Genomic DNA, 12,500 nt, shown 5'->3' on the forward strand with positions numbered 1-12,500 from the left:
GCCGCCCGCCACACGTACAGTACGTGTGTGTTCAGTATTTAAGCCTCGCTATAGAAAACATGGGAGAGATATATATCCATGAGAGTGCTGTGAATACTTCACACTCTGCTCCGTGACAGGCTGCGTCAGTTTGTCTCGACAGGATTGATGGAGTCACACAGCGCCGGTCTGACACGCCACGGGATATACATTACACACTGACACACTTATTCCTCATCTGCATCTCTCTCTCTCTCACCCTATCCAACTCAAGCTGTACAGCGCACGCACCCGCGTGCGACACGCACACGCACTCACACACACACACACACACACACACACACACACACACACACACACACACACACACACACACACACACACACGGGTAAACAGGTACAGGCACATACAGACAAATACACAGACTGAGGCACACAAACAGATGCAAGCACAAACAGAGGGAAATGAATAGAAAGACAGACACAAACACACACACGAGCACAAAGGTAAACATGCAGACAGACACACACACACACACACACACACACAGGTCCAGGCATCCTTCATTGCCTTCCTCTGCTGGTTAGCAGAGGAGCACATTTGCATAACCAAATTGGAAAGGACTGGCGGTGTCAGCAAGTTCTCACTATGGCCTCCATGTCCTCCATCTCTCCCCCTCTCCCCCTCTCTCCCTCTCTCCCTCTCCTCTCTCTCTCTCTCTCTCTCTCTCTCTCTCTCTCTCTCTCTCTCTCTCTCTCTCTCTCTCTCTCTCTCTCTCTCTCTCTCTCCCTCTCTCTCTCTCTCTCTGAGCAGCTGTTCAGCAACCCCAAAGCACACTGCTTGGAACCCAAGGACACAATATGCAGGCTGGGAAATCTCCACTAAATAACACCCCCATTTCACACTGCTAATGCACGCACACACAGCTTATAGTACACACACAGGCAATGGGGAGAGAGAGAGAGAGAGAGAGAGAGAGAGAGAGAGAGGCCGCTGCACACAAAACGAGGTAGAGACTGAGCTATACACTTCCTATAACCGTCCTGTGCCCACTGTACCAAGACATCAGACATATAATAATCACACAAGGAGAGTTTGAAAATCACGCAGATGTTTTATATATCCAAATTAATTCTAAAACATTGAAATATACTGCTGTCAACTTTCCAAAGTATAAAGCTAAGTACGTCTCCTATATGGATGTATAACTAACTATATCTCTTGACAGAAAATGCACACGTCTTTTTTGTTTGTTTGTTTCACAAGACAGTATTACTCAAAGCCCCCCCCCCCCCCCCCCCCCCCAGCAAGCAAACGCAAAATAATGACGAGCAGAGCGACAGACAGACTAGACTAGACTAGACAGACTGCTAGAACACAGACAGCTACGTATAGCTTCCAGGCCATGCGATGGCACGCTCCATTCATTTTTCTTTATCACTGGTGATTAAGCATGCACTGGGGCTGCAGCGCGCATGGATGGCCCTCTGTGGAAAACAATGCAATTAATGTCTGACGCATCAAAACAACACAGTGTGTGTGTGTGTTTTGGGGGGGGTGGGGGGGGGGGGGGGGGGGGGAGGGGCTCAGGGGAGGAGCTAGCTTGTCGAAAGCGAAGCTACTACACTGCTTCACCAACACAACAAACCACCGCCGCTACACTGCCAACACCAGGTCCCTGACATGAAATACATTGAGCACCACTAACATAGAAACATGGGTTATGGTTATTGTTCATAAAACTGTCATGATCAGGTCTAGTCCATGAAGGACAGGACAGAGAAACAGCCATGGATTCCATTGTGAGGTGGTCACACATACGGCTGGAATGGAACTGTTGTGGATTACCAATTACCAATCTCTTTGGCCATGATATATACTATACTGTACTGTTACTACTGTACACTAAATATAGTATAGTATACTATACTGGGCCACATTGATGGTCTGAACACGAACACACACACACACACACACACACACACACACACACACACGCACACACGCACGCACGCACGCACGCACGCACGCACGCACGCACGCACGCACGCACGCACGCACGCACGCACGCACGTGGGGCGGATGCACAGTAAATGTATTAAAACGTGCACGCTGTGCGACGACAGCCTAAAGATGAAAAACGGACGGATTACGAGTCCATCAGATTGCCTCTTCACAAGCAGGACCGCGGATAAGCTCGTTACGTGCTTAAAAAGGTTTAATTATCTCTGCTGTTTAGGCTTTGTGGCCTGTCTGTCTGTGTGTGTGTGTGTGTGTCTGTGTGTGTGTGTGTGTGTGTCTGTGTGTGTGTGTGTGTGTGTGTGTGTGTGTGTGTGTGTGTGTGTGTGTGTGTACGTGCGTGTGCACGTTTGAAAATATAATCTCTTCTCAGAGAGAATACATTTTCTTCTAGATCATTCCATTAGTTTGACATGCAGTAAAACGCACACACAAACCTTAATTAATAAACGTCACTTCACAGATTTTCATAATGGAATATAAATGTGATCATGATGCTGTACTGTACAGTATTGATGCAACAAACTGAGTCCGGAGGACCAGCTATGGGTAGATATTAACACATCCTGGGTGTCAGCATTATGTTATGATTTAGCCATTGAAAATAGCAGATCTACAAGCTCATAGTGGTCTGCTATTTTTTTTTTTTATCAAAGAACCACTGACACATAGAAACATAGCTTTTTCAGAAAACTGTCAGGATGTACAGAAGACATTTTCAGAATCTGATCTCGGGTCAGAATGGGCTAGATAAGAGTCCCCCCCCATTCAGACAGAGCCCATTGTCTCTTTGAACCATCAGCGCAGAAACCCAATCTGGAAACCTAAACGCGCTGGCCCTCACTTACCCCTGAAACAGGAGAGGGCTGCACTCCACATGCCGTTTGTTAAGGCTTTGACCTGGGAAACTCTCCTCTGTCTGTCTGTCTCTATCTCTGTCTCTCTCTCTCTCTCTCTGTATCTCTCTCTCTCTTTCACAGTCTTCTCCGTCGGATCATGATTGGCATATTGTTACAGATCCCCAGACGCGAAGCACAACCACACAGACAGCGGGTCAGCTTTTGGAGGTATAACGGTTTGCTTTGACAATCTGGGAGTAATATGGTTCAATGTGATGTCCCATTATGGTGCAAGACACCTAGCACTTAACCGCTCTCCCCCGCTTGGCTCTGCACTCACGTCTGACCACTGGGGCTGATCGCAGCAGCAAATCGGCTGGGTTGAAAGCTACAAAGCGGAATTTTCCCCCTGAAGGATCAATTGGTCTAAATCCCCCCCACCCCCCCCTCCCCCCCTCCTCCATCACTCCCCCCTTGGAAATCGCATTTCCATTCATTTGTGCTGGAAGAGTCTTGTGAACCAGGCTATAAATGCGTGGTTGGGCTGTGTTGTTGGAGTGTACAAGCGTTGACACTACTAGACAACCCCCTTCAGCCCCGATCAGCGTATAACAAGAGAAAGTGACGCCATCTCTACATATATAGTCTCCGACCAGAAGAAAAGGGAAAAAAATAGAGTGAGCGGTGGTTGTTGGTGAGCGCGTTTGCACTGATCCCACTTTTCGCAGGTGGACCATATGCACACTTTGAGAAATCAGTGGCCAATACTGTAGGTCTAGAGTTTAGTTTGAACGTTCAGGTTGTGGTCGACACGTGTGGGTCGTGGAGGCATACAGTACATACAGTAGAGTTGTGCATAAAGTCACAGAGTGAAACGGCATACAGTAGTATAAAATGTTCTATCCTGCCGATAATGAGTATAGAGCCAGCTCGTGTATAAATACGCAAAGGTTTGAGAGGATGTCACGATGGTGTGTGTTGCTGTTCTGTTGACTTTGTCCTGATGGTTTCTTTATGTCTGTGTGTAGTACAGTAGCATGATGGACTGAGCAGGGGAGAGAGAGAGAGAGAGAGAGAGAGAGAAGGAGAGAACACCAGAGCCAGAGCCATTTTCACAAAGTCCCTGTTTTATTTATGTGGGCTTTGGAGGCTCACTGCCACACACACACACGCACGCGCACACACACACACACACGCGCGCGCACACGCCCGCCCGCACACACGTTCGGATAAAACACCCAATCGAGACACCATATTATGCCCCGCGGCCATCTTTTCTGTGGCGGAATGTCCCTCTTAAGAGAAATATAGCGTGGAGTGGAGAAACGAGAAGGACGGAAGGTATTTTGAAAAGGACAGTATTATACTAACTGTCTATCTGGAATGTTATACAGCCGTCCCCAGGGGTGTGCACGCACACACACACACACACACACACACACACACACACGAACACACACACACACACACACACACACACACACACACACACACACACACGAGACAGATACCGCACCGGCAACATGAACAAGCAACAGGCAACGACAGGGAACCCCGCGCATGCGAGCGAGGAGCGAGCGAGCGGAGGAGGAGGAGAGGATTTCTCTAACACGTGGATCAAGGTTTATCTACTCCAGTCTCCACGCACTAATGCCATCCTTATTGCACGCCTCTAATCACTCATATATATGGTAATGGCCTTAATCAGCAGGAAAACGCCAAGGCATTAAGACAGCTAATTGCTATGTAAATAGGCAGAGTGTGTGGGGGAGAGCACACTGGCAAAGGGCCCCCTATCCGTCGCTTTGATTTCAAAATAAATATCATTCTGTCACTTTTCATTTTGCGCCTGTTAACGCGCTCGGGACGGGAACCCCCCTTCTTTTCTTTTTTTTGTGTTTTGAAAGCGTTATGTTATACGCTTTTTAGCTGTTGAAAAATAGCAGATCTACAAGCTCGTAGCGCAGCACCGAGTGCCGCCCTACAAGCTTGTAGGTCTGCTTTTTTTTTTGAAAAGTTGTGAAAATGTGGCGCGAATCTTTGAATATATATCCTTTCACAGTGAACGCTTTTAACTCAAATCTTTAATCCTGGGGGGGTCCCTGGAACAACATATTTTTAGATGGGGGGGGTCGGCGGCCAATTACATATATCTTTCGGGGACTTTGACATGAAAATGTTTGACAACGACCAACATAGAAACATGGGTTTTTTTTCCAGAAAACTGTGTAAGATTTAGAAGACATTTTTTTAAGAATCTGATCTCAGGTCAGAATGGGTTAACAGGCATGTGGCTGAGGATGATGAGCATACAGCCATGTAGGAATGGGTTGGGGCGCGTGGGGGGGGGGGGGGGGGTTCCTGCCTCTCCTCATCTCTATCCCATTCTGACCTGAGATCAGATTCTATACGAGGTTTCCACTGGACACACACTGGTCTGATCAACCCATTCTGACCTGAGATCAGATTCTAAAAATGTCACAGTCGTTCTTCGATTTTTCAGACCTACAAGCTCGTAGCGCGCCACTCGGTGGCGCGCTATGAGCTTGTAGATCTGCTATTTTTCAATAGCTAAAGCATAACATGATGCTATAACACCAAAATGGGTTCCCGTTCAGAATGGGCTATTCTTGGTCGTGTTGCTTTGGTATATTATACAGTATATACGGTCGGTTGGGGGGGATCGATGGCTTATGATATGATATACCACTGAGGGGGAGGAGGCCAGTGCCAAACCGTACATTATTGTACGGTTGTTTGGGAGGAGGAGGGGTCAAGAGCAGCAATGTCATGTAAAAAAAAAAAAAGAAAAGAAAAAAAAAGCAATACGATTCTCTCTGGTCTTTTTTTTCCCACGATTTTGTAACCCATTTTTCACCTCTGTGCCAAACGTCTACTGTGATCCTGGGCTCTATACACACCCTCCGCCAACCTGGGGAGAGCAACGGACTTAACTCGTGCTCCCCCTTCCCTGTCTGGTCTTTCTATACTAACTACACACAGCTGAAGAATTAAGGCTCGCCGGCCGCCTCCCGTGCACGCGCTATATATAGCTCTCACTTTCTCCTGAGTTATTTCTTTATTTTTTATTTCTTTCCACCTGTGGTGCTGAGCACAAACTTGGGCAACATCCAGCAATGGTGGTGGGGCGTGTAAGAGTCAGTCCCCCATGCCCCATATATACCCCAATTTATGCTCCGTGTGCGTAGGAAGAAGTATTAACCCATTTAGGCCTGACGTCGAAATAAATAAAAAAAAAGTCTTCTAAATCCTGACATGTTTCTGTATCAGTGCTAGTAGTGGTGCCCAATATTTCATGTCAAGGACCCCCAAAAATATATGCAATTGGCCGCCGACCCCCCATCTGAAAATATGTAGTTCCAGGGACCCCCCCCACCCAGAAGCAAAGATTTGAGTTAAAAACGTTCGCTCTGAAAGAACATATATTCAAAGATTTGCGCCACATTTTCATGATTTTTTCAGACCTACGAGCTCTGTAGATCTGCTATTTTTCAACGTATTTCAAAGTATAACATAATGCTTTTAAAACACCAAAACGGGGTTCCGGCCCAAAATGGGTTAATCAAGAAGTTTTTTTTACTCTTTGGGTTTTGGAGCGAATATTACATTTTTTGTCATGTGCAATAGGCTAGAGGATGATTGATTGTGGGACTTGATGAATATCAGAATGAAAATGCCATGGAATAATAAAACAGAGTGGGGGGGAAAATAGCCCACCCATGAAAACACCTGCCATTTTAATAAACAGAATCTCCATCTCCGTCAAGTCAAACTGTCTGACAGACAGACAGCCTCGTCTCGCGTGCCCCATTATTGGGCTTTCAGATGCTCGGTAATAGATAGGGAGGAATTAAGTCGGGCTTACTTTCACTCAATTCCCTTTTCAGTTACAGATTTGCCCACAAAGCCCATGGCAAGGGCCCAGTCCTTAACCCATTCTGACCAGAGATCAGATTCTAAAAAATGTCTTCTATACATCCTGACAGTTTTCCATTCTGACCTGAGATCAGATTCTAAAAATGTCTTCTATACATCCTGACAGTTTTCCATTCTGACCCGAGATCAGATTCTAAAAAAATGTCTTCTAACGTCAGTCGCTTTTCGATTTTTCAAAAATAGCATGAGACCTATACAAGCTCGTAGCGCGCCAAGCTTGTAGATCTGCTATTTTTCAATAGCTCTAAAGCACAACATATATAACTTGTTATAACTATAACACCAAAAGGGGTTCCCACCCAGAATGGGTTAATTCAGATTAGGGGTCTTTTTTTATTCCAGCTGAATGACAGGTCTGAAGACGGGGGCCATGTTATTCAGCCAGCGCTATAGAAGAAAAGCCTGAAAGCTTGTCCCCATCATCACACACCTCTCATCCAATCATCACACACCTCTCATCCAATGTTCAGACCTGTCATCTGTGGCGAGGTTTGGATAAGCAGAGGGGCCCCTTTTGGGGCCGCATCGCCGCCGCGCGCCGCCAACGCTCCCCGACGCCGATCCCTCCGGCTTATTAAACCATTCCGGACGGGAAAACTCCCCCTTTTGATGTTTTATAAAAGCATTATGTTATCATTTATATGCTATTGAAAAATAGCAGATCTACAAGCTCGTAGCGCAGCACTGAGTGCCGCTCTACGAGCTTGTAGGTCTGCTATTTTTTTGGAAAATCGTGAAAATGTGCTGCAAATCTTTGAAATATATATGCTTTCAGTGCGAACGTTTTTTAACTCAAATCTTTGCTTCTGGGGGGGGTTGTTGGAACAACATATTTTCAGATGGGGGTCCGCGGCCAAAAATAGATAAATCTGAGGGTTGAGCACCACTCACATAGAAACGTATAGCTTTTTCAGAAAACTGCCAGGATTTAGAAGACTTTTATATACATTTCAACGTCAGGCCTAAATGTGTTAAGGCTCGGATTAACATGACAGCGGCGTTTTGTCTTGGGAGCCTTCGCCAGCCCGCCAGCCGCGGCGGCGGAGGCTTCAGGGGAGCGTTTATGGCGTTATAACGGACGGACGGACAGACGGACGGGAGGCTGATAGTCTCTCCTCCTGCTCACAACTGACTGATGATGCCCAGGCTTTTCAAACGGTGTCCACAAAGGCAGAACAAAAGAGATTTAGCACCTGAAGCATGAAACAAAAAAAATGGTATAGGAGGTGGAGGAGGAGGAGGGGTGGGGGGGGGGGGGGGAGGAGGAGGAGGAGGGGGAGGAGGAGGAGGGGCCTGATGAGGGAGAGATGAAGTCACCAAAGATGTGCCGAGACGGTGAGAGGACGAGTTACACCGTTCCAGACAGAGGAGAGAGAGAGAGAGAGAGAGACAGAGAGAGAGACAGAGAGGAGAGAGAGAGAGAGGAATGAAAAAACAGAAGTGGTTGGTTTGGTGGTGGTGATGATGCTGAGTGGAATGGGGAGGGGAGAGTGGGGGGGGGGGGGGTCTTTAGATCGACTTGTTGACAGAAGAAAGATGAGCCACATTTACTTCTCGCCAAATCCCTCTCACTTTCACACCGTGTCTCTCTCTCTCTCCTCTCTCTCTCTCTCTCTCCTTCCTTCACTCAGACTCTCTCTCCTCTCTCTCTCTCTCTCTCCTTCCTTCACTCAGACTCTCTCTCTCTCTCTCTCTCTCCTTCCTTCACTCAGACTCTCTCTCTCTCTCTCTCTCGCGCCGTCTTATTTTTTCCTTCTCCTTTATGAGTTGTTTTATCACATTCAATAATCGAAAGGCTCAATTTCATGGGTGGTGTGTCTTCTGAGAGAGAGAGAGATGATGACACTGGGGGAGAGGGAGGAAGAGAGAGACAGAGAGATGGGGGGGAGAGAGGAGAGAGAGAGAGAGAGAGAGATGATGACAATGGGGGAGAGGGAGGGGGGGAGAGAGAGAGAGACAGAGAGAGAGAGAGAGAGAGAGAGAGAGAGATCCATCCATAAGTGTTATTTCACACATTGTCTTGCCAACCTCTCTGGTGGAAATGGACAATATTGGGAGCGTGGGGGTTGTTGTTGTTGTGAGGGAGAGAGAATGCTGTCCCTGACTCACTGTCTATAGTTAGCCGGGCGTATTGTCATCCAGCTATACTCCAGCTAAAACCAGTTGGATCTCCTACCATGAAGCTGCATGTTATACCTGTAGGTGGCGCTATAGCTAGCGGGGGATATTAGCCCCGGCGCCAGTAAATATGAAACGACGAGATAAGAGCCTTGGCGGAGAGAGGAGAGAGAGAGAGAGAGAGAGAGAGAGAGAGAGAGAGAGAGATGGACTGGAGGCTTTGAGAACATGCCATATCTGGATTCCCCATGCTTCCCCCCTCCCCTCCTCCCCCCTCCCTCTTATCCCCATATTCCACTGTGCGGGAGAGTGACTTTTCTTTCTTTTTCTTTCTATCTAACCTTTATTTCAATCAGGAAAGGGTCTCGGGGGGCGATAACGCTTCTCCATTCTAAAAGGGGACCTCGGTGTGTAGCCTGTGAGCGTTGGATATATTGGGGAGGTTTTGTTTTGTCAATGGCCTTCTGAAAAGTAGAGATGCACCCGATCACGTTTTTTTGCTCCCGATCCGATCCCGATCATTTGAGTTTGAGTATCTGCCGATCCCGATATTTCCCGATCCGATCACTTTTTTTTGCTCCCGATACAATTCCGATCATTTCCGATAATTCTTCCCGATCAGATACATTTTGGCAATGCAGTAAGAAAAAAAAAGGGACTAAAACGGTTCCGAACTGCCACCAGCCCGTGTCCGAAACGGTTGAGAAATGACAGAGTTACTGTGTGCCGGTCCCTCTACTGTACCCTCTACTGTACTGTACTGGCACACACGAAATCATCATATACAGTTAATATGGGCATGTGTTTGTGTGCGTGTGTTAGGTTGCACACAGGTGGTGAAAAAACAACCATGCTGTTTTCCATGCTCATACACAGCCAGCCAGGCAGGCACCCACACACATAAGTCCAAGGGACTGGCTTGCACCACTCAAAAAGTTTATTTATAGCATTATCTTTTATTCTTTTTTTAGCATATATTCTTTTATTAGACATTTCTGCCTTTTCATTATTTAAAGGGGGGAAAAAAACCTTATATTGCTATTTTAATGTGCCTCATCATTATGTTCAAGGGAAAAAACAATGCACCTATGCGCTCACACGTGGTGCAGAGTCGCAGCAACATGCAGGGAGGAGAGGAGAGCTCACTGGGGAGAGGAGGGATTCCGTGTCGCACAGAAAACATTTACAAAAGTTTACAATAAAGATCTCTGCATGAGATATTATGCTTATATTATTAGAAGAAGGGTTTCTATCTACAGTCATGGATTGGACATAGAGTATTTTGTTGGGACTTTTCAGACGGAATGTTCTTCTCCTGCTCCGGGTGGACAGAGCAACAACAACGAGTTGTTTTTGCTCTCTCTCTCCCTTTTTAGCACTCAAACAGCGAGTGCAGATGCAGAAGCAGATCTGAACAAGACGGTGCTTAGAAAGCCTGTTGATTCGAGGTTACTCCGCTGTGTGTGTCTCTGTGTATGACGATCAATAATTATTCCACCGAGTGGTCTTTACGAGGGCTGGATTCTCCTCATCATCTCTCTCTCTCTCTCTCTCTGTGGTTCCTTCTTTTTAAAAGTCGCTTTAAGCGTCGGTTGTTTCAGTGCAGCCGCTGCCGCTTGTTGTCGTTAGCTTTCTGCTATTAGCCTACTAGCCACGCAAGTTACACGAACGTCGCCATTCGTCGCCCAATAGCAAATCTACAAGATCACAGCGCGTTGCGAAAGCAACTCTTTGTGAGCTTGCAGATCTGCTGTTTAGGGCCAACGTCACTGTCGTGCAACAAGTTTTCCTAGGAGCAGCAGCAAGAGGCTGTTTCGACTCAGAGGAGGATGTTTTGTTGTTATTATGAACCAATCTGTATTAAAAAAACAAAACAAAAGACTCGGGAGGATGACTTTAAGACTTATAGATGGTCACGTTTCTTCTGTAACGTTAAATACAATTATGAAAGATTTAATAAAAATAAAAATAAAAAATATTTAATAAATAAATATTTCCCGATATTTTTTTCCCGATCCCGATCTTTTGAAAATGACGTGATCGGGCCCGATCGATCGGGGAGGGCCGATCGATCGGTGCATCTCTACTGAAAAGGCTTTGCTGCAATATATATATATATATATATATATATATATATATATATATATATATATATATACTACCGGAACACATAAGCAGGCAATTCAGAAATGCCCCACGACAACAAACAGGACTTAAAAAACTATATGCAATGTTGACAGACTGCATGGGAGTGCTTCATATACTAACACACTAGGGTCCCTAGGGGGGGGTCCACGGGGCCAATTTGGGGGGTCCTTGACATGAAAAGGTTTGGGGGGGGGGGGGAAGCACTGCCATAACAGTATAAAAGAGTTAAAAGTGAAGTCTGATGAAGGACTGACATGTGGAGGCCGTATATGTAAGAGTGCAGCAGCAGATTGAGTCTTCAACACACAGAGAGGACCGGTCACACCTGAGGCTCCCCCCCGCTTAACCCATTCTGACCTGAGATCAGATTCTAAAAATGTCTTCTACATCCGGACAGTTTTCCATTCTGACCCGAGATCAGATTCTAAAAATGTCTTATACATCCTGACAGTTTTCCATTCTGACCTGAGATCAGATTAAAAAAAAAACATGTTTTCTATGTCAGTCGCTCTTCGATTTTTCAAAAAATAGCAGATCTACAAGCTCATAGCGCGCCACTCGGTGGCGCGCTACGAGCTTGTAGATCTGCTATTTTTCAATAGCTAAAAGCATAACATGATGCCAAAGGGGTTCCGGCCCAGAATGGGTTAAACGGCCAACCCCAGGAGACCCAACGGAGAGAGGCTGCTCTCCGGGGAGTCCTTCTCCATGTCACAGCTGTCACTCACCATTATGTCAAGAGATGAAGTGGACCCCGACATCATGCCGGCGCTAATAAGAGGGGCTCCTCCTCAGCTCCGGGTAAGACGCGCAAACGCGGGAAGCGAACGCAGCTGAGACCCTGCAGAGCATGTCTGTGTGTCTGTCCGCTGTTACTGTATAAGTGGACCTGGCCCCTTTTTGTGCCCATATATGGAGCTGAGTGATTGCTGATGCAACACACTCCATATTTGGACGTATAGCGGGACAGACACACAGACAGACAGACATGATCTGCTAGGTCTCATAGTAAGTGCTCACTGCGTTCGCAATCACTGCGTTCTCAATGACTATACTGTGGCCCTTTTCTTCTGCAAATTAGAGGTTGTGCTGCTGCTGCTGGTGAAGACTTATTGTGTACATCATGACTGAAGCTTTCCCCTCAACAGACTTCTGTCTGTTATATAGGGCTTCTGTCTGTTATAGGGCTCACCGTGCAGGGTAAACCGGTTCCCCCTCAACAGACTTCTGTCTGTTATAGGGCTCACCGTGCAGGGTGAACCGGTTTCCCCCTCAACAGACTTCTGTCTGTTATAGGGCTCACCGTGCAGGGTAAACCCGGTTCCCCCTCAACAGACTTCTGTCTGTTATAGGGCTCACCGTGCAGGGTGACCGGTTCCCCCTCAACAGACTTCTGTCTGTTATAGTGCTCACCGTGCAGGGTGAACGGTTCCCCCTCAA

The 12,500-nt window shown here is 46.7% G+C and overlaps 1 protein-coding gene across 1 annotated transcript in view; it reads right to left on the reverse strand.

Annotated features, from left to right (window-relative positions):
• LOC308321258 (RNA-binding protein Musashi homolog 2-like) overlaps positions 1–11,821 on the reverse strand; it is a gene marked incomplete at both ends in the record, with an annotated part of 138,848 nt that extends 127,027 nt beyond the window's left edge. Inside the window, one exon of the mRNA XM_080772097.1 lies at positions 11,721–11,821. Coding sequence (XP_080628223.1) covers positions 11,721–11,821 — 101 coding nt within the window. The remainder of the gene's footprint in view (positions 1–11,720) is intronic.
• Between the last annotated feature and the right edge of the window lie 679 nt (positions 11,822–12,500).

This window comes from Protomyctophum bolini, assembly GCF_963924005.1.
Source record: "Protomyctophum bolini genome assembly, chromosome: 9".
NCBI lineage: Eukaryota > Metazoa > Chordata > Actinopteri > Myctophiformes > Myctophidae > Protomyctophum > Protomyctophum bolini.